This window comes from Castanea sativa, chromosome 11 (genome assembly GCF_040712315.1).
Source record: "Castanea sativa cultivar Marrone di Chiusa Pesio chromosome 11, ASM4071231v1".
NCBI classification, from domain to species: domain Eukaryota; kingdom Viridiplantae; phylum Streptophyta; class Magnoliopsida; order Fagales; family Fagaceae; genus Castanea; species Castanea sativa.
The window spans coordinates 44,533,302-44,555,808 of record NC_134023.1 but is presented as its reverse complement, the minus strand read 5'-3'; the positions used below and the strand labels follow the sequence as shown (position 1 = coordinate 44,555,808).

General features: G+C 31.6%; 2 protein-coding genes across 2 annotated transcripts; both read left to right on the top strand.

Moving 5' to 3' along the window:
• Positions 1–1,138: 1,138 nt before the first annotated feature.
• LOC142616561 (uncharacterized) lies at positions 1,139–5,960 on the top strand. The gene is made up of 4 exons (XM_075789386.1): positions 1,139–1,156; positions 1,242–1,363; positions 3,292–3,573; positions 5,933–5,960. The coding sequence occupies exons 1-4, from the start codon at positions 1,139–1,141 to the stop codon at positions 5,958–5,960; spliced, it is 450 nt and encodes a 149-aa protein (XP_075645501.1).
• Positions 5,961–8,524: 2,564 nt separating this feature from the next.
• LOC142617586 (plasmodesmata-located protein 8) lies at positions 8,525–11,330 on the top strand. The gene is made up of 3 exons (XM_075790489.1): positions 8,525–9,427; positions 10,939–11,046; positions 11,135–11,330. The coding sequence occupies exons 1-3, from the start codon at positions 8,671–8,673 to the stop codon at positions 11,137–11,139; spliced, it is 870 nt and encodes a 289-aa protein (XP_075646604.1). The 5' UTR covers positions 8,525–8,670; the 3' UTR covers positions 11,140–11,330.
• The last annotated feature ends 11,177 nt before the right edge of the window (positions 11,331–22,507 follow it).

Sequence of the window (22,507 nt, the reverse complement as noted above, 5' to 3'; positions counted from 1 at the left end):
CAAACCCAATGGCTTATGCTTCAGATCTCTCAAACTGCTCACCCTAAATCTTAGAAGCATCGATGTCTTTAGATCTCTTAGAAAAATCTCATAAGAACCCAATGGCTTCAAATGGGATTTGGAGATTTATACCAAGAAACGGCAAGCCTTTTTCATGGTGATTTTTCTTTTGTGATTGCTTTGGAGAAGGTGAATGGTGAGGCAGGCCCGCTCCTTCCCTTTAAGTGGCTCTATTGATCTTCATTGTTTCTTCAAAAGACATCTCAATGCGATGCGCCTCAGCCTATAGATGAATAACCTCTCTTAGAAAACTCCAAATCTTAACAGAGTGTTGGTTTAGGATTAATTTTTATATTTTAATTGATATGGATTGAAGAGGATTAAAGCTAGACATAACCACATGAACAACAAAATCTTCAATGCAAATAGCTTCCATAAATCCTAGCGTATGAGGGCTTGAATCATATTACAGTTTCTTGGAAGCAATAGCAGTTGATGGCTGACAATAGCAAGAGCTAGCCTTGTTTCTGATTGTCCCCAGCAACGATTTCCAGCCCCTTTGTCCTTCTTTTGCTTGATTTTGATAAGAAGTCCTAAACCCATCGGGTGTTTATGAGATTGGGGTTAGAAGTTTAAGAGATTTAAACTGTGAAGCCATTAGGGTTTCTCACGGGTCAGGCAAAAAGGAAGAAGGAAGAAGGAAGAAAAACGTGCACAATTTTAACGCCGTTTGCTTTTTTTTTTTTAATTGACAGGTGGCTTAATTTCAAGAAGGAGACCTAAGTTACTGTACCTAAGGTATTATATTTAAGTTTTGTTCTTAAAGAATTGGGAGAGCGTGAAAATTTTTGGGGGGAATTTATATGGTTTACCCTGTAGTTCCGTCAAAAGAATGGCTATGCTTTTAGAGATTCAAAGGTTGACTAAGGGTTATACAATTTCAGCTCCTACAAAATGTGCATGCATGAAACGTGTCCCTCTGAGGTCACCAAGCTCCTATTTCTGTCACCATGCCACAACATTAGCCACATGGCTCTTCAACCTTCTTTCTTGCTCCCTATAAATCAACCCCTAAAAACTGAACCATTCGTCTCAAAAAAATCAATCTGATTGGAACAAAAAAAAAAAAAAAATGGCAATGGCTTTCAGGGGAAATGTAAGCACTTCACTCTCATTTTTCTTCTTCTTCTTCCTTCTTATGGTTCATTTTTTATGCTTATAATGCGAGTCATGTAATGTAGAGCTACTGGAAATCAATGCTAATCCGACAACTAGGAGGAAACCGATCGTTTGCAACATCAACTGCTCCCAAATTTGCACCAACTGTTGATGCTGCTCATGCAGATAATAGCTCAATTTCCAGGTTAGTCGGGTTATTTTTGTATTTGCATTTTGCAGGAGGTACATTGCATATTTATCTTCTGGATGGCATATTTCCTTGAGTAACAATTAATGTTACAAATGTTACCAACCACTATATATCTTAGATTCTAAATTCTCTCTTATATGAAGGATAATGTCAAAGGTACTATAAATGTTACTTCAATATGATCAATAATACACAAACATGTTAGTTAATGTAATTATCCCTTAAGTTTTGTAATATCTTTAGTCATTTCTATTTCTTAATTGTGTTTAGAAATTGACAAATCAATTTGTAAGTTTATAAAATGAATTTTTAATAACACTAACATCACATTATGTGAATTCCTTGGGAGGTAATAATTATAGAATTCCTTGTTTATCTGTATATATTAATCTGTATATATCAATAGGATTTAAAAAATTAGTTATTGCTTTTTTTTCTTGTCAAAAATACCCTTAAATTAATTAACCAACAACTTAAAAATGAGGTTAAAATAGTAAATTGGCAAAAGAAAGTTAGTTATTATTATTTTTCCTGTCAAAATTACCCCTACCTAAAACTTAAAAATGGGGTTAAAATAGTAAATTGACAAAAATAATAAATTCCTACTTCTACGTTAAAATGCCTCCTTACTTCTAATAAACTCTTACTTTTACGTTGATTTAAATTCCTACATCTACTCACTAACTCCCTACAAAATAGGATCACTCTTTTGTTAGTTTTAAAATTTCTCCAATCTACAAAACTCACCCCACGTATTCATCACACCCTTAGATTTTTTTTTTTTTTTTTTTTGTGATTGGAAAAAGTAAAAATTTCAAATTATAATAAATACAAACTATTAATCTTTACCCAAAAAATAGAAGAGCCTCTGAGCACGCGCGAAAGCACATGCTTAGAGGGTAGTCTATACTATTTATAAGAGAATTCCTCTCTTTTATGTGGTTAAAAAATACTCATAAATCTTACATTTAACCGCACATTTTTGGTACGATGGTCACTCCACAAGTATAAGTGCTTGTGGGGTGCGGGGTGTGGGGGCGAGGGCCGGGGTTTAAATCTTTAGGTGGGAGTTTCACACACATATACACTTAAATTATATTAAAGTAGAATTTTTATTTTGTATAAAAAAAATGCCTTCAAAATAGGTTACTCTCCTATTAATTCATGTCTTAAAAACAAACTTATCTAAAATTAAAAAAAAAAAAAGGAAAATTATGATACTAGACCAAAAAAAAAAAAAAAGCCATGTACTAAAATACCCCTTCTACAAATTCTTAAACTCTCTAAAATACGAGAAGGTATTTAGTATCAAATGATACTATGTTAGCAGTATCAAAATACAATAAGTGTGAGATATATCAGCAAAAAAAACCAATCCACTACTAATTGAAAGACATGTGTTAGTGGTTAATTATTTTTGCACATATGCCTTTCGTTTATTGGATTTTGATACGGATGACGAGGTATTATTTGATACAAAATACTTTTTCCTAAAATACTACTGTCTTTTAGTTAAATAATCTTAAATTAAAAAACACAAACTGATTAAAAGAGTAATTCTTATTCTTAAGTTTTATAGTTTTTTCTTTATCTTCTACACTTAACGTAAAATTTAAGACACTATCTCTATCTCATTTTTAAATATTATTCCACATTACCTAATGTTATCTTACCTTTTTTCTTTAAAAACACATACAATTATTTATATATCACATTTAAATATTATAATACTAAACCAAAAAAATCATTACGCGTGCAAAACGCGTGTAAGAGCCTAGTTATAATCATAGTCTTATATACACCTTTATCATGCATGAACTTTTTTTTTTCACCTGCAGACCTCTATATATATATATATTTTTTTTTTGTAATAATTTTTTAATACAAGATCATGAAGGCATCTATGTGGGTATTCTCTGCAGGCTGGGTTTGAAGTTTGAGTTAGCCCCAATGTATGTGCTGCTGGGAATGGTTGGGGTAGGTGTGACTATTGGGATTCATACGATGAAACAGCAGCTCATGCATTCCCCAACGGTTCGCGTCAACAAGAAGAGGAGGGTATCCGTGCCGGAGGTAGAGGATCCGGAAGCTATTATCAACAATTCTGATAAGTTCGTGAGACATTCTTTCCTCAGGAAGGTGGCTCACATTCAGGATCACAAACCTGTCCTCCCTGATGCCAGCCGCACCAACCCATATACTCGGTCCGTTTTCATTCTCCATATAACTCCTCGTTACACTTTTTTTTTCTTTGGAATATACTAAAATTACTATCAATTTTATTATATAACTCTTACCAATTGAAGTTTGAAATATTAATAAATGTGACTAGTGTCATTTCAACAATATATATTAAATAAATACTTAGATTTTTTTTTTTTTGAAATTGATAATGCATTTATTTGTAAGTATTTTAGATGATATTTTTAGCATGCATACATGTACTAACGAAAATTCTTGCTTGGAAGTGGCAGGCCTCGAACTGCAGAGACCCTTAAAACGGTTTGAGTCAACTTAGCGGGCCACTGAATTCTATCTCGGCAAGCTGAATCAAAATCTATTAGTTAATCTTGTGAAGAAACAAAAAAATGATGGTGTCACGTCTGTACATAGAAAGTTTTGTCATTTTTATTTTGTTTTTCTTCGTTCATTACTTCAATTGTGAATGCTACACGTACAAGCTGGGATCCCTCACTTGAGACTATTTTCGTGTGTGTGGAAGAGGATCGTAGGACCTCTCATTTCTTGTTTTTCCTTTATTTTTTTTGTTTTTTTGTTTTCGAATAAAACCACGACACCTGCATTTGTTATTATTTACTTGACTCAAACCCAATAGAGGAATTCTCTATGCTTTCCCATTGCAAAAAAGAAAAAAAGAAGCAATTTCTTGACCAAAAACCAGCAGGTTCTTTTAACTCAGAAATCATTAGGTAGTGTAAATTTTAAGAAGCAATGAAACTTTGACATGGGACATGATGTCAATACATCTTTTGAAAAATTAAGACACAACATGACGAGGATATGAAACTTACTTAACTAATTAACGTTTGTTTTATCAAAAACAAGAAGATATAAAACTGAATATCTTATTAATTACATAAACCCCTGTTCTATATATGAGAAGCTATAACAGAAAACTAACTAACTACCTCTATATAAGCTAACCAATAGAAACAAGACAGCTGTATTCGTAAGACACGTACACATCACGTGTTGCCAAACAGTGTTACAAGACTTAACACTAAACTACAAGTAGTTGCAAAGCTGGTACTAGAACGACAGTAGCTTTAAGTAGAAGACCTTTTTTTTTTTTTTTGTAGATGAAAGTTAGAATAAGCAGAAGACTTTAACTTGCTGTTAAATTGACTATTTCCTATTTCTTCTTTAATTTGATCTTCATTCCTTGTTTTCTTTATATTCTTATTCTGAAATTTATTTTTAGAAATATTCTATATAACTTTAGGTATAATTTAAAACTCAATAACAAGCAATAGCTATCAAAATGTTTGAAAACACATTTAAAATAAATTTAAGAGTAATAATAGATAATAATTAGCAAAGAATATAGTGGTATTCATAAAATGATGTTTGAAGTACAAAACAAGAGTTCAAATGAACAATAATCAACGTCAAACTAAGAAAAAAGAACTTACAAGTCTTTGAGATGATCCGCTAATAACATCCCCTTTGTTGGGGTTTTTTATTTTTTATTTTTTATATATTGTGTTTAACCATATGTCACCCGTTGGAGTAGCAGTTTGATAGACAAGGATTTGTTTTTGGGAGTTAAGCCCAAAACTTGATATTAACCCAAAGAAGAATGATGGCTTCAAGTTAACCTCTTTGACCTATAAGAGAAACTATCCTAAAATTCTAGAACCCTTGTAAATTTAAGTTTTTTTTTTTTTTTTGAAGGAAACATGTTTTGCATAAGTACAGGCTAGGACTAACCTTGGGCACAGCACTAGGTGCAGGGTTAGTTTAGGCTTGGCATTGTGCCCCAAATTTGGTACTTTTTCAACTTGGTAGGAGACCTTACCAAACTCTATTTTTTTCGTCTTTCAAAAGCTCATGCAGCGTACTTTCTGAAGGATCCAATTTTATGTTATTTGGTATAATGTGCAAAAAATCATTTGTCATGGAAAGAGCCTTCAAAGTTGGTTGTTGTCAATTTTGTACGAGTGATATCTCACAATCTGAACGTAGTCTTGAGGCCCATTTTTTCTGAGATGTAGATAATGACTTCTACTTCAGGAAGTACCAGATTTTTGGACAAAGTTTTTGTGAACAATGAGAAATCAAAGAGGGCACATCAACTTGATTTTTGTAGATTTTTCAAGAATAACCCTATCTTTGAGACTTTACTTTCCAGCATTTTCAACCTCCGTTTGGACCAAACAAGGTGTTATTGGAAAGATCATAATGTCTAATTTCTAAAGATTTCCATTTTTTTTATTCCAATTATCAAATTTAGTAATTGAGATGCTTTGGAAAGTAGTGTCAAAATCAAGTTTGTATCTTAACATTTTCACTTTGTTATTTTTTTAAATTCTTTTTATTCAGGTGGAATTTTGTGATCCGAACATACTAATTTGAAGTTTTTCATGAGATTTTTTCAAACGAATCCTTATTTGGGCTAATAGGTGGTCATTTGATCATAATTTGATGAAGATCAAATTATAATGAAGCTTGTGAATATTTATTCCTAAATTTGGTTGTGTTGGGAACTTTTTCATAATTTCACGTTCTTTTTTCTCGCTTTAAGTCCAATATAGGCTGTGAGCAATCATTTTAAAGAGAATTTAATAATCTTCGATATGAGTTTGAGTTTATCCTTATTGAAGGGCCATTTGTTTGTCTAATATTAGTCAAACTAGGGTTGATTGTGGTGAAACTTGGGGGAAGTGTTTCGAAAGATGGATTTTAGGGTAAAATGGTAGAATTTAGTGGTTTGGAGAAAATTTGAGCTTATTTGATCATCGCTCAATTCAGTCAAAGCTTAGTTAAGTGTAAGTTTTTAGACCTCTGAAAACAAAGTTTTTAATGTAAATTTTATTGTCAAATTGATACTTATGTCAATCATATAGATCTAAGTTAAACATTCATCATATGTACATACAACGAAAAAGTAAATAAGACACAGATACAATGAAATAGGAAAACCAATTAAATAAATTAGTTTCAAAGTAAAAAAATCTAGGGAGAACTTGTGATACTCCAATTTGATTGATTGTGTGATGTGTGTAGGTGTGTGATGAGTCCTAGATCGGGTATTTACTGGGTAGATTTGGGCTTTATTAACAACTAAAATGAGTCTCAATTATAACTAGTCCTTTTGAGGTATAGCGCAAATGTGGCTAGCGTTTTCCTTGGGTCGTTACATATGGTATCAGAGCCGGCCCGGTAACCCCATGTGAGCTCAAAGAAACTACCCCACAAAGTAGGCCCTAACAAGGACGTTAAGGATTTAAGTGGGGGAGATTGTGATACCCCAATTTGATTGATTGTGTGATGTGTGCTGGTGTGTGATCATGAGTTCCACATCGGGTATTTACTGGGTAGATCTGAGCTTTATTAACAACTATAAGGAGTCTCAATTGTGACTAGTCCTTTTGAGGTATAGCGCAGATGTGGCTAACGCTTTTCTTTGGCTTGTACTATTCCAAAAAGAACAATCCACTATATCAAATAGAAGTTTACAATCAAGAATATTTAATTTGTATTAAACTTAACTATGATTATCAAACCTAACTTTGAAACCCTTAGGCTTCTTTGATGTAGATCTGCTCTAACATGAACCTCCAATTTATGCATTTGATCTTCAGTAAGTGTGATATCTGAAACTTGGGTTGCAACTTTATTCCATTGATACTTGTAGTATGTAAATGAACTCCAGTAGATGCTTGAAAGAGTAGAAGACTCAAAACCTCTTAGATCTCAAAAGAGTAGCTCTTCAAGACTTAAAAAACGTGCTTTAGGGTTTTCTTTATATACCAAGGAAGTTTGGAATGAAACCCTAAATGTTTAATGGGTTGTTGGGCTTTATTAAATTTTTTTAGAATTGCATCTCAATTAGTTGAGCCTTTCTCTCGATTAGTCAAGCACTTCAGTTTTTTGATTTCCTGAACTTGCAGCTTGTACATTTTTAAATTCTGACTTGTATCACTTTAATCAATGTCTAAAACACTTCATAGACACTAAGATCTACTCCTAGACAAGTTTATATACATGGTTTTCCAATAAACAAATTATTTAAAACCTAAACATTTATATCTAAATATATATTTAGAACCTAACACTAAGAAAAGAGCTTTGTGGTCATTTTGTCTCATACAGTTGGGACAAAATTGGGTTATATTTGACACTCCCTAGATTCCAATGTGAAAAATACTATTTATAGATTTTTTGAAATTAGATTTGAAGTTGTACATGTTAAACGAGGACGGATAAAATATTATTGACACTAAGCTTGCGTTTTTTCTTGCTTGATGTTGAATCCAAACAAGTATACATGTTGACTCCCAGTTAGCATATATATATAGGTGCCAACTCTTAAGTCATTTATCTTTTTATTTTGTTTGTTCATCTATTTTATTGTTGCATCTGTTTTGGTTTTGTCCTGCATCAGATTTGTGTTGACAATTGTGCTAATAACTTGTTCCTGGACCCTCATGTGTCTTGCTTCACTAAAACAATAAACTGAATATAATTTAGGTAATTTATTGGCCAAACCAAATGCAAAGTATACTTCTAGTTCAAACTTATACCTGAGCATTCCAAAATTCAGCTCTGGGATTGTTCTGTTTATTAATTAAAATCACCTTTGACTATCCCATTCTTCCAAAGTGAAAGCCATATTGGATTTTGATTGACTAGTACTGTAGGAGCCATTGGATTCCCATTAGCTTATAGAAGTACATGCCTTGTTTTCATAGGCATAAAGGATGGGTAGCATGTGCCATAAGAAGTAGTTATATATATAACATTGAAATTCAAATCATCCAAGGCCATATTGAGTTTCTGGCCAAAATTAAAAGTACTGGTACTTGGTGTTCTTTATGACTATTACTCAGGACAAAGTAGAATGTTTAGAAAAGATGCTGTAACAACGTATACAAGTGGGCCCCTGAAGGGCAAATGGGGCCTTTTTTTAATAGGAAAGGGTCCACAGGAGAATTCAAGAATGACCAAAAAGCAACCGCTCCTATTATTCTCTCATCACCATTCACCACCAAAGCAAAAAACAAAAACAAAAGAAAGGAAGGCCAAATTGTTATAAAAAAAAAAAAAACAAGAAAAAAATGTTGAGAAGCCTTCAATTACACTCCACTCACAAAACAATCTTAGTTCTGAGACTTCTTTGTCTATTATTTCTCTTGTCTTCTCTTAGTAGCCATGGATACCCTGTCAAAGCTCACATATTCATCTATGCAGGCTGCTCCCAAGAAAAATACCAACCCAATTCACCTTTTGAAGCAAACGTCAACTCTTTTTTAGCATCACTTGCAAGCTCGTCTTCTCAAGTGTCATACAATAGCCTAGCTATAGGAAATGGAAGCTCTCCACAAGCTGATGGCAGCATATATGGGTTATTCCAGTGTAGGGGAGATTTGAAGATTTTGGACTGCTCCCAATGCATTCAAAGTGCTGTTACTCAAATAGGTTTGGTTTGTCCTTACTCTTATGGGGCTTCTTTGCAGCTTGAAGGGTGCTACATAAGATACGAGCATGTTGATTTCTTGGGAAAGCTTGACACAAGTCTTAGGCACACAAAGTGTAGTAAAAGTAGTGTAAGTAGTGATGTTGATTTCTTTAGACGTAGAGATGATGTTCTTGCCGACTTGCAAGGGACAACTGGGTTTAGAGTGAGTAGTTCAGGTTTGGTTGAAGGTTTTGCACAGTGTTTGGGGGATTTGAACCCAACTGATTGCTCTTCTTGCCTTGCTGATGCTGTTGGAAAGTTAAAGACTGTGTGTGGATCAGCTTCTGCATCGGACGTGTATTTGGCGCAGTGTTATGCTCGGTACTGGGCATCTGGCTATTATGATTCCTCTTCAGGTACAACTCCTCTCTTTCTCTCTCTCTCCATATCTTTGATTGTCTCACACTTCCTTTTAGAACGGAATCAAGAATTTTTGTTTGGAGTCCGAATGGTAAAACTATATGATTTAATTTGTTATAACTTTTACATTATAGGATATAAAATATAGTTTTTCCTTATCTTTATAAGAGCACTTATGGCCCACCCTAGTCCTTAGTCCACCAAATGTGGGCATTATATGATTTTTTTATTAAGAAAAGAAAGAACTTATATTAGGAGTTGTGTATTTTTCCTCTTCTCTTAAGAATGTCCAAAAATTTAATAGATTAATATAAATCCAGCTCAATTAGTAGTAAGCGAATTATTTCATGTTAAAAGTAAGAATAATAATAAATGTAGTATAAATAAAAATGTGTATAATATAGAACTTTAACGTAAATATCATTCAAGTGATATAAAATTAATTTTAAAAAAAATGCTCATTTAAAACTGTCGTCTTAGGACACTTAATTTGAATATTTGGACAAGTGAAACAATAATCCTTGTTTCTAGTTGCAATTTATTTACCAAGAAAACAACATATTTTTGTTAATTAACATTTTTGCTATTTTATTTGGAGCCAATAATTAGGTCCTTGCAAACCTAAAAAAAAAAAAACTCATTCTGAGTATTCTATTGTATACTTTATTAATTATAATTTTATCACACTTCATTTTATTTTTCATTATACAATAATCAAAGTTTAAAACTAAAAAATATATCAAATAAACACATGACATATTACAATGGATAGAACATATAAATATATAGTGAAATACCAAGAACCTTAGTGCTACAAGGTGACATAGTAAACGTACTTTCTTAAAATTATATTGACCACTTTAGTTTTTTCCACAGTGAGAGAAAGAAATGTTGAAATTTTTTTCCCAAAGCCAATGGTCAGCAAGTAATCTTTTTATAAAGTATAAAGCATCAAGGGTCACAAGTGCTTTAGCTAGTACTGCTTTTGGGAACCTCCATTATAAGTGCCATTCCTCTCTCTCATCTTTTATCTCTTTAAACAATTTCTTTTATTCTCTTTGTTTTCAATTAAAGTTAGTTATTTATGGATGCAAAAGGTGTTATTACCATATTATTAAACAATCAATGAGTCAATATTTGAGCCTTTACCAATATTATTAAACCATAGTGTCCCATTCAAATAAGTGCCATGATTGTTCTTAAAGCCTTATTCTTATAGAAAAGATAAGCTCCAATTTCAAGACAATCATTCCAACCAAAATCTGAAAGCTTTCTTATTCTCCCTCCACTTCTCAGTGACCAAATGGATCGAATAAAATAATTGTATCTAATCTTCACAAAATTCTAAAACTTGCAAAGGCTGAAATATATAAATAGCACTAATGTATAAAACATTGTTAGAAAGAAAGCTTTTATATATGTGGCTGCCAAGCATGCTCAATCTCCTATCATATCCTTATGTATAGTACTAATTCCCACTACCTTTTGAATTGGGGTATTTGTATAGATTCTGCTAGCGAGGACCAAGTGGGAAAAACAGTAGCAATTATCGTTGGTGTACTTGCAGGTGTAGCTGTTTTGATTGTTCTTCTGTCGGTTTGCCGAAAAAAAATGGGTAAAGTTTCCAAGTATGAGTAATAATTTTATTAGTAACCTTGTTATTGATGACTGTGATAATCTAAAAAATTATATTTAACATACAGGTTAAGAAGATTGAAGATGTCATTGGTTTCTTTTCGGCCATTGGATGCTGTCATTGTCCAAGGTTTGCGGATGTTTGTACTTTGTTGTGATATCACTGTGACAACTTTGTTTTCTTCCATTTTTCCATTTTAATATAATATGGTTTTTGCACAAAAGGTGGATATTGTCTACTGATATAAAGTGACATTCTTAATCTCCATCAACTACAATTTGCTGCTGATTCTATTCCCTTCATGCTGTCCAACAACAACATCCCATCACTCCTCGATCAATATATAATTTTCTTAAAGCACTTTTATTTTCTAAAACTGTATAGTCTATATATACCGGTTTCAGGCCTTGTTAAGCTTTGTTTCATGTTAGAAATGAACTGGTTTACTTGTTTTGTTGAAGATATCAGTTTTCTGATCTATATATATATATGTTCTTGATTGGGTAGTATTCAATCTTGATAGGGCTTTATCCATTTTCACCTAAATTGGTGAAATTTATATCTAATTAACTTAAGGATTATAAAAGATAAGATAATATACTGAAAAATAATGATTTAATTTCCATATTTTTTTGGAAACGCATATTTGCTCTAATTTTACAACATAAGCATTGTTACTTACCGTTCAGGTTGAAGTTTATTTTGTTTCTCAAGAAAAAAAAGTTAACGTATTTAAAAAAAAAATAAAAAATAAAACTTTTTTCTTCACTTATTCAAAGTACCTATATATTGCTAACAAATTTAAAGAATTTTAGTGTGTATATATACATAAATAGCTTAGTCTCTAATGTAATTGTGAAACATTTTTATCACTTTATACTATATTTATTATACATTATTTTTTGGAGAGAAGTGTTACGTCCACAACATTTTCACAACAAATCATATGTGGTAAGTTATTAGTGGTTGTAATTTGAATTAACAACTTAAATTGCATTTTCGTCTATTCATAACAATCAATAACAACTCACCATTTAGCTTTTAGGATTTGTTGTGAAAAAGTCTTAGATATGAATTTTTTTTTTAAACCTATTGTACCTCACATTTTTAATCACTAGACTAGATGCATGCATTGTTCTTGTGTGTTAAACATGCTACCAAGTGCCAACCCATTGGGACAATCGAGAATTTTAACAATCAAGACTGTTCATATTTCATAGTATATTACGCATTCTCCCTATTGCATAATTTATAAATATATAAAATAAGAATTTTTATGATAAGAATTGAGAATGTTACGAGCCCTAGGAGTACATCCCGGATGAACAATCATCCCACTTTTGGATTACTTGACTAGGACTTTTGCTTGGCAATCTCTTTTGCACGAAAATTAGTTGGTACTATATCTTCTAATATGGAAATCCATTGGGGTATTAAATTTCTTGTTTGAGGAACTTACCTTTAATGGAAGACTTAGGGTCTGTTTAAATACAACTGAAAACTGAAAACTGAAAATACTGTAACAAAATAATTTTTAAATATGTGAATAATACTGAGAAACCCACTTTTAATAAAAAAAAATTGTTGAAAAAGTGATTGCACAGTGCGCGTACAGTACGCACATAGTACGCGCACTGCATTTTGTCCCCTTAGTCTGAAACGCGGCAAGAAAAAAAAAAGTTGAAACGTGAAAATGTAAACACAATAATTCCTATTCAAACTCAACATTGATATTTTCACAAAAGATGTTCACCGGACAACGCCCTGCTTTTTTTTAGGAAAAACAATATGAAAGGAATTGTTGTACATTCCTTATGTAGCATCATAAAATTAATGTGACCTAGATTTTCTCACAATTCCTAAAGCCTATATAAACCCAATCATTGTAAATCAATTCACACGTCCTGTTCTATCAAATACCCAAAAAAAAAAAATACACTTTGAAAATTGAAGGACGAAAGGATGGTGTACAACAAATCCTTTTTGGAACATGTGATGGCCATGATTGGTGGTCAATGGGTTTGGAAGGTGTACTTTTATAAAGAGTTCTGTATCAAAGGCTGAAAATAGGAGGTTGTTCTTGGTGTATCATGAAGTATTGGATACAATAAAAAAATAATTCTTCTCTTATTTTTTTTTGCTAATATTTTGTAAGAGAAATAAAATTTTGTTTTCTTTGATCTCACTATCTTTTCTTAGTTTCTATTTCATTATTTTTTTTGTAAGGTAATGATCGAGTTTCTTGAGGAAATGAATTTTATTAATAAATAAACTAAATAGAGTATTGTTATTTTGACTCATGAGTAAAATTGATACTAGCAACTCTTATCCTTAAATTTTATATATATATATATATATATATATGTGTGTGTGTGTGTGTGTGTGTGTGTGTGAAAGGTAAGAAAAAAGCTAGAGTTGGAATCTTAGACATCAGGCAGTAGGCAACATAAAAAGTGTCGCTATTACTTTAATATCATTTTGTAGAAACTTTTTTATTTTTTTGATACAGTAGAAACTTTTCATAGAACGTGGAAAAGATAAGAAAATTGTGAAATTGGTTAAGAAATTCCATTTATTTCTGAAGTATATTTAACCATTTTGCTGCCTTTTTTTAGTTTTGTACTGTACTCATTTATTATGAGATATAAGACTAGCGTCAGCTAAAATAGAAACCTCTATAAATAATTTTTTTTTTTTTAGAATTCTACATTTCTGGGATGCAAACCCTGAGTAAAAAAAAGGGTGTGTTTATTTAGAATTCCACTTGTAAGGCATTTTGCAATGGTGACTTTGGGGATAGGTAACATATGTATTTCATAAAAAAAAAAAGGTAACATTTAGTAAAAAAATGAAGTTATACCATTGTGGATAACTGGATATTATTTTCCCAAACACTCAAAGAATTGAGCTTCAATTTAAATATTTAAATATTATAGTGAATGACTGAATGTAATAAATAAGGAAATTAACACGATGGGCTTGTTAGAATACAAGCCCAGTCTTTAATTGGGCTCATATACAAAGAACTTCAAAATAGTTTTTGAATTGTCAGGGAACGGGTTCTACAAACGAGCTAAGATTTTCGCACATGCCTGAGTAAATTTGGGTGATCTGGACCATTTAATCAAATTTAATAAACACATATTACAATTTGACAGATTATCTGCGTTTATTTCAAATTTTCAATATAAGATAGTAAAACAATAGTAAGAGTGAAAATATTTAATTTGACCAACTTAGCAAGTGGTCTAGCGACTAGGCCTTGAGCCAACAAGACTTTGGTTTTGGGTTCCCTCTAATTTTGAGCACGTTAATTTTCATTTTCCCTTATGTTATTTTGATATGTAACGGTTTTTTATATAAAAAAAAAGTTTAATTTTAATGTTATTTATGAAAAGTCTCATGATTCTCTCATTAATTTTGTTTTTTACGAGTAAGACTTGAGTCTTGATTTAATATAATAGAACACAACGAGGTGATACACTTAACACTTTGGCCAGACTCCATTTCTTACATAAAATCACTACTTTTCTACATTCATACCCATATAGCATGTTCTACATTCATACCCATATAACATGTTCTTAACCTATCAATTTTTTGTGCGAAAAAATAAAAGCTATGCACATTTGGACCCTTGGGCACTTCTTCTCCCTAGAAAATTCCCAAGATCCCTCAAACGATTCTCTCCCTCCTTAAAAAAATTGGTATCAAAGCTATGGTTCATCAACTTCTGCATGAACTAGTGTATACATGTGGTGCAAGTCTTATAATTAAGGGTGCTTCTTACTCTTAACGTCTTACGTACGTATAAGGGTTGAGTACCATATTAAGTAAAAGTACAATTTAAAAAAAAAAGAGTAGTTTATTCATAATTTTATAAAAGATTTACACGTTAAGACAAGTTAGTTCAATGTGATAGATGCTCACATGTGAAGTAAAGATTAGTTATGAGCTCACACATGAGGATTCGGTACTTCTAATTAATATAGCCCTATAAATTAAAAATATATATACACAAAGCTAGAATTAAACATATATAATGAAAGGAGGGTGGTCTTGGTATATCTTGAAGTTTTGGATTCAAGATTTATTATAATCTTTTCTTTTTGTTATTTACTCTAGTAAGAATAATAAAAGTACATGCCCTTCATTCTCTCGTTCTCTCTCTTTTCGATTCATTTTGTTTTCCAGGTAATGATTGGGTTTCTTGGGGAAATGATTTTATTAATAAGTTGAATTATGTGTTTTTATTATGAATTGTCTCTCTTTCATGAGTAAAATGATAGCCTCATTTGCAGTGTTATAGTTTGCTCCTCCTAGAGTATCATGCTATTTTTGTGGCCAAAATGGTTATATACCACTGTTTGAGAAAATATGTATAAATCTACCACTGTTTGCGAACTATTTAACAATTTACCAATTTTTTAAAACTCGAGTATGATGAAATTTTATGGAACTCAAGTACCATGAATTTTTTTAAAAAAAAGTTTTTGATGTAACCGGAGTTCATGGAACTCAAGTTCCATGAACTTGAGTTACATCAAAAAATTTCAAAATTTTTTCATGGTACTCAAGTTCCATGAATTTGAGTACCATGGAAAACTCGATTTTCACAAAATCGAGTTTAAAAAAAAGTGATAGATTGCAAAATATTTTCAAACAAAGTGGTATTTGACCATTTTTACCCTATTTTTGTTGTAGAGACTTCTTCTAGAACATGGAAAAGAAATGAAGATTGTAAAATTAGTATAAAAAATACTCCATTTTTTAAAGCACTTGCATCAGAGCATTCTCATGTCTAAAATTTTATGTCTATTTTACACTAAGAACCTACTTTTTCTATTTTATACAAGCAATTTGCAAAAACACTCACATCAGATCATCCATTATATACTATATTTTCTTTAAATAATAATTTATTGTTATTATTTTGTTATTTAACTTACCCACCTACTCACTACCAACTATATCCACCACACGTACACTATATCCATCAGATCATCTTTGTCTCTCTAGTTTTCTCACTTTTCGAAACAATACTCTCTTCTCCACAACCCAACCATCTCCTCTCTAACTCTAAAACTCTTTTCTCTCTCACCATCCTCCATAGCCAGAGCTCGACTTAAGCTTCGTCCAAGGCCAAGAGCCCCAAAGCCTTTGCCACCACCGATGGCAGCGAAGATTAGCTGCAACACCACCACAAACAGCGGTCCGAATCTTCAGTCTCTCTCATGGCAGTGGTGAGCACTCCACCCAAGCTTCCATGGCAGTGGTGACAGCAGCTTGGATTAATTTTCCAAACAGCGGTCCGAATCTTCAATCTCTCTTATGGCAGGGTTCATTTTTTGTTGATTTTTGGATTAATTTTCCATTGAGTTTTTGGTTGGATTATTATGTGTTGTCACTACAACAAAAGTGGGCTATGGTGACAAAATCTAGTGAGGATAAACAATTTCGTCACCAAATGATAACATTTCGTGAGGAAAAGAAGAATTCGTCACCAAATATTATAAAATTTTAAAAATTGGTGACGAAATCAATATTTCGTCACCAAAGATGTACAAATTGGTGACGAAATATTTATTTCGTCGCTATAGGTCATGAAAAAAAGGCAAACCTAGGGTGACGAAATATTCGCGTCACCAAAAACTTACTAGAGGTGATGAAATTCTAAATTCGTCACCCAATATTAGGATGTAGGTGTTTTTGGTGATGAAATAAATTTTCGTCACCTATTGTTTAACCAAAGACTAGTCGGAGGTGTCGAAATTCCAAATTCATCATCCAATATTAAGATGGAGGTCTTTTAGTGATGAAATAAGTGTTCGTCACCTATTTTTTTAGTTTCCAGGGACATCTTGGTAATGTTTTAAGTTTTAGGGGTATTTTGGTAATTGTATGATTTTAGAGGTATTATGGTCATTTTTTAGGATTAGGGTGCATTTCGGCAATTTTAGAGGATTTTAGGAGTATTTTGGTTATTTGCAAGTTTTAGGGGCAATTTGGTAATTTTGACTATTGGGTAATTGGGTGGGTTGGGGTTTACTCATAATAATTTGGTTGAGTTAAGTTTGGGTTAAATTTAATTAGTTAAATGGGTAATAATGGGTAAATGAGTAATATCCAAACTATATCCAAACTGTTTGCACCTAATAATGGGTAAATGGGTAAGAATTTTTGACAAACCCAAAAAACCCTCTCAAAAATTCTTATTTGTGATGGCAAAATAAAGCCCTCGCAAATACTTGGTAAAATGTGAAATATTTGTAACCAACAAGAAAAGCTATCGCAATTATGTGTTATAGCCATCACAAATACTAACATTTTGGAGAGAAATTTTCCCTCCATATTATTTGTGAGGGACAATTAAAAATCTCTCACAAAAAGTGTATTATTTATGACGGTTAAAAAAAAGGCCGTCACTAATACTAAATTATTATTATTTTTAGATAAAAGTTATTCTAAAATTCAAAGAAAAAAAAAGTATAAACATATAGTACATTGTATTCTTTAGATGAACCTTTTGTTTATAGGATAAAAAAAAAAAAAATTATATACATCCTATATAAGAAATATTTCGATGTGAATTTTGACAAATTTACCGTTAGATTACATTATTTTCATATATTTTTCATGCTTATAAAATTTCAAGGTGATCAAATATTAATAGCCATGTCATCAAACATTTGTTTAGATTCAAGTTTTAGTAGTTTAAAATAATGCATAAAAGATGAGTGTATAGATCAAATGGTAAATTACATCCGATTGGCATAAATATTGGCATGCATGCTAAAAACATATAGAACATGTAATCCAATAGTTGGATTTTTAAAATATGAATTCAATAATAAGTTATTGGGTGATGTAATATTTTTTAGAGTTAAATCGCGTGCAACTTGAGCCCAACTCTATTTTTTTAATTCGATGTGAATTTTGACAAATCTACCATTAGATTACATTATCTTCATATATTTTTCATGCTTATAAAATTTCAAGGTGATCAAATATTAATGGCCATGTCATCAAACAATTGTCTAGATTCAAGTTTTAGTAGTTTAAAATAATGCATACAAGATGAGTTAGTAGATCAAATGGTAAATTACATCCGATTGGTATGAAAATTGGCATGCATGTTAAGACCATATAGAACATATAATCCAATCGTTGGATTTCTGAAAAGTGAATTCAATAATAACTTATTGGGTGGTATAACATTTTTTAGAGTTACGTCAGGTGTAACTCGAATCAAATCCTATAGTTCTTAATTTAATGTGAGTTTTGACAAATCTACCGTTAGATTACATTAGGTTCATATATTTTTCATGCTTACAAAATTTCAAGGTGGTCAAAAAATAATAGTCACGTCATCAATCAATTGTCTATATTCAAGTTTTAATAGTTTAAAATAATGCATAAAAGATGAGTCTATAGATCAAATGATAAATTACATCTGATTGGCATGAAAATTGGCAAGCATGTTAAGAACATGTAATCCAACGGTTGGATTTTCAAAATATGAATTCAATAATAACTTATTGGGTGGTGTAAAAGTTTTTAGAGTTACGTTAGATGTAACTTGAACCCAACCCTATATTTCTTAATTCGATGTGAATTTTGACAAATATACCGTTAGATTACATAATCTTCATATATGTTTCATGCTTATAAAATTTCAAGGTGATCAAATATTAATTGTCATGTCATCAATCAATTATCTAGATTCAAGTTTTAGTAGTTTAAAATAACACACAAAAAATGAGTTTAAAGATCAAATGGTAAATTACATCCAATTGGCATGAACATTGGTATGCATGTTAATACCATCTAGAACATGTAATCCAACGGTTTAATTTTCAAAATATAAATTCAATAATAAGTTATTGGGTGGTATAACATCTTTTAGAGTTACATCAGGTGTAACTCAAACCTAACTCTATATTTCTTAATTCGATGTGAATTTTGACAAATATACAGTTAAATTACATTATCTTCATATATTTTTAATGCTTACAAAATTTCAAGGTGATCAAAAATTAATAGTCATGTCATCAATCAAAAACTTTCTACAAGATAGGACATAAAGTCTTTGAGGAATGGATGACTGTGAACACTAAACATTCTATGTAAGGATGCACTTTTCTTCAAGTTCTTTGATATGCTTGTGATAATATGTATATTTTCTTTCATCTTTTTTATTTATTTTTTATTTTTTTTATTACTTTGGGGCTGAGGACGTTGTCATTGTCAATGTTTATACTTAGCCATAAAATAAAAATAAAATAGAGTTTAGATTTTGATGCACTCGAGTTATTTAAGGTCTACACTTTTCCCCCTAATATATATATATATATATATATATATATATATATATATATATATATATATATATATATATAGATTTATTTGGTCTTCAATTCTTGTTCATGAATCCTTGAATTGAAGGCATGAGTTAAAGCATAAAAAAGCAAGGTAAACTAATTACTAGGCATGGCTTCCACTTAATTTTGTTGTTAACCTAAAATTGATTGATGAGTTTGGCAAAACTAACTTTATGACGATGATGGTGATGATAATTCAAGTTGAATAGAACCTAGACAAGTTTGTTTGTTCATTTTTTGGTGAGGCTTGTCGTATTAAAAAAATATTTATATTTATTCCTTTCTTTGTTTTTTTTTTGGCTAATACTCTTTCGCATTCCTGATGTTGCTTTTGTTGTAATCTAGCATATGTATACCCATGTATCAGTGAAGTGAGTCTCTATATTTCCTGCTTGCTTCTTTTGGGATGGAAAAGAAGTATATGATAAATGATAATGGAGATAGGCTAGCATGACCATATTTCTATTCTATTTCTCATTTTGAGTTACTTTGATCATCAATTCTTACCTATCAAGTAAAGTTTGATTTCAATATCTACCAATCTGAGTAAATTAAAATGACATTCTAGTGGAATTACTGTTGCAGAAAATAAAGGAACATATTTTCGTCTAGGTTCCATTAAGTGAAGTGAAAAATTCTTTGTTGTTAAGTCTCCTTGTGATTGACAACAACACCTTCCAACCTTCTCTTCTTCTTTTAAGATAGTTATGTCATATGCAGACATTTTGACTTTTAGGTTGATTTGTTCACTTGTTGTCACCTAAGCTTTTGAGTTCTCACAAATTTCCATATTAGCATTCTTTGACAAGAACCCTCACTCTAAATAATTTATTGTATGAAACCAACTGTGGGGGCATAACCAAAATCTCAAAACCAAACCCTGAAAATGCTGAATTCCACAGGATATCTAATAACAACACCAGTATCATGTACGCCCATATTCTCTGCAGCTCCTCAAGACCATCAGTAATGATTGCTTTTTTCTTTTTCTTTTTTGGGTTAGGTAGATAGTGGGGGAGGGAGAGGTGGGATTTGAACAACTTACATGGGACACTACAAAGGATGCCATCCATTGGGCTATCACTTGAACCCCTAGCAATGATTGCTTTTAAGTGTTTGTTTTTCCCCTTGGATTGTAAACTTTTGGGATACATTTTTCTGTTTATGGAGTTTTTGGGATGTGGGTTTTGGATATAGAGAAAGCTTGGATCATGTTAATAATTAGATTTTGATTGGATTAATTGGTCATTGGTTTTGATCATTCAGGATTTATTTTTGTTAGTGTTTATACTGCTTTAATTCCTATGGGGTAATTGAGTATATGGAAATTTTAAAGTCATTGTTTTTAAAATTTTTATGGTCAGAGTATTTCAGTTCTGTTTAGGGTTCTGACAAATAAGCTAAATCTGCAAAGGCTTTTGGAGTTCATCTAGAGGTCATTGCCATTATACTAAAATTTGATTGGCTTTTAAGCTGCCTTATAGTATCTACTTTCTACCTGACTAATTCACTTCAAAGCCAAATTATGATTATAGTATAGGAAGAGTATTGTTGATTCCATTCTTATGATAATTTTGAAGTTGGGTTCAGTTTAGGAGGTTGGATTTATTGTAACTACTAATGAGTGTGCTACATAGCTATCTCAATGGGTCTATGGTGCCACTCTTTGTAATTTTGCTATTGTGAACGGAATTGTCTTTAGGTAAGTTTTTTAGTCAGAGAATGCAAGCTGTCCTCGAGCTGCTTTTGGACACTAATGCCACCACTGCCCTGCTGACCAATTTTGTGATGAATTAGGATAAAAGTGGCCTTTGTTGTTTAATTATTTTCTAATAGTAAATTTTAATATGTGATGCATGTGTGTACAAAAATGTTTGTTTAGAAGTGATTTTAGAATGTCAAAGCATTCAGCTAGTGAAGTTTTTCTGCAAGCAAATTCATAGATCTTTAATTTGCTAGCATCATATCTATAACATGCTTTGGTTAAGTCCTTGACATGAGGCTTCTCTTCTTTAGGCAGAATGTAGGTATGATATATAATAGCCTTAGGCCTAATGTCAAATTCCTTAATGGCTAGTTTATAATTTTTGGTCAACTCTGCACTACTCCCCTTGCTGCCCCCTCCATCCAAACTAGCGATAACAAAATGGTCATTTTAGTTTGAATGGTATGATTATTATTTTTTTTTTTTGAGAAGAGAATGGTATAATTATTAGTGAAATGGTACAATTCCTTTTTTGTAACCAAAGTTTACCCACTTGAATGGTTTTCCCCCAATAAAATACTATGTTTTCTTTCAAAAGTAAATAGATTTCTTGTGCCAACCAACTAAGCAATGTGACTTATTATAATTATTTATGACCATTAAACTTTGTGTTGAACTTTCATTTGTGCAAGGTTGAGTTTCCTCGGCTTTCTGCGAGTATAAGCTGAGGTAAGGATTTTTGGTCTTTTAAGACTAGTCTCAGATTCTTTTGCTCTAGGGTTTTGTCTTCTAAAACTTAAATTGAAGTTTACACGTTGATTTGAATTGAAAATCTTATTTAAACTTGTTTAATGAAATTGGTGATCCTTGATATATTTGTGGGTTGTTGATTTGGAGCAAGCGGGTGGCTTTATATAGCGTTTAATGTTGGTGGTGGGTTATTTGTTTATTGTGATGGCTGGATTTTTTGTTTATGGTAGTGACTGTGTTTTTGTGTTAATAGTGGTGACTGTGTTTTTTGTTTAATGGTGGTGACGGGTTTTTTTGTTTATGGCGGGTTTTTTTCTTTAATGTTGGTGGTGAGATTTTTGTTTATTGTGATGGTTGAGTTTTTTTGTTTATGGCAGTGACTGACTTTTTGTGTTAATGGTGGCGGTGAGCTTTTTGTTTATGGTAGTGGTTGGGTTTTTTTGTTAATGGTGGTAGCTGTGATTTTTGTTTAATGGTGGTGGTTGAGTTTTTTTGTTTATGGTAGTGGTTGGGTTTTTGTGTTAATGGTGGTGGCTGTGTTTTTTGTTTAATAGTGGTGGTGGGTTTTTTTTTTTTTTTTTTTTTTTGTTTATGGTGGTAACTG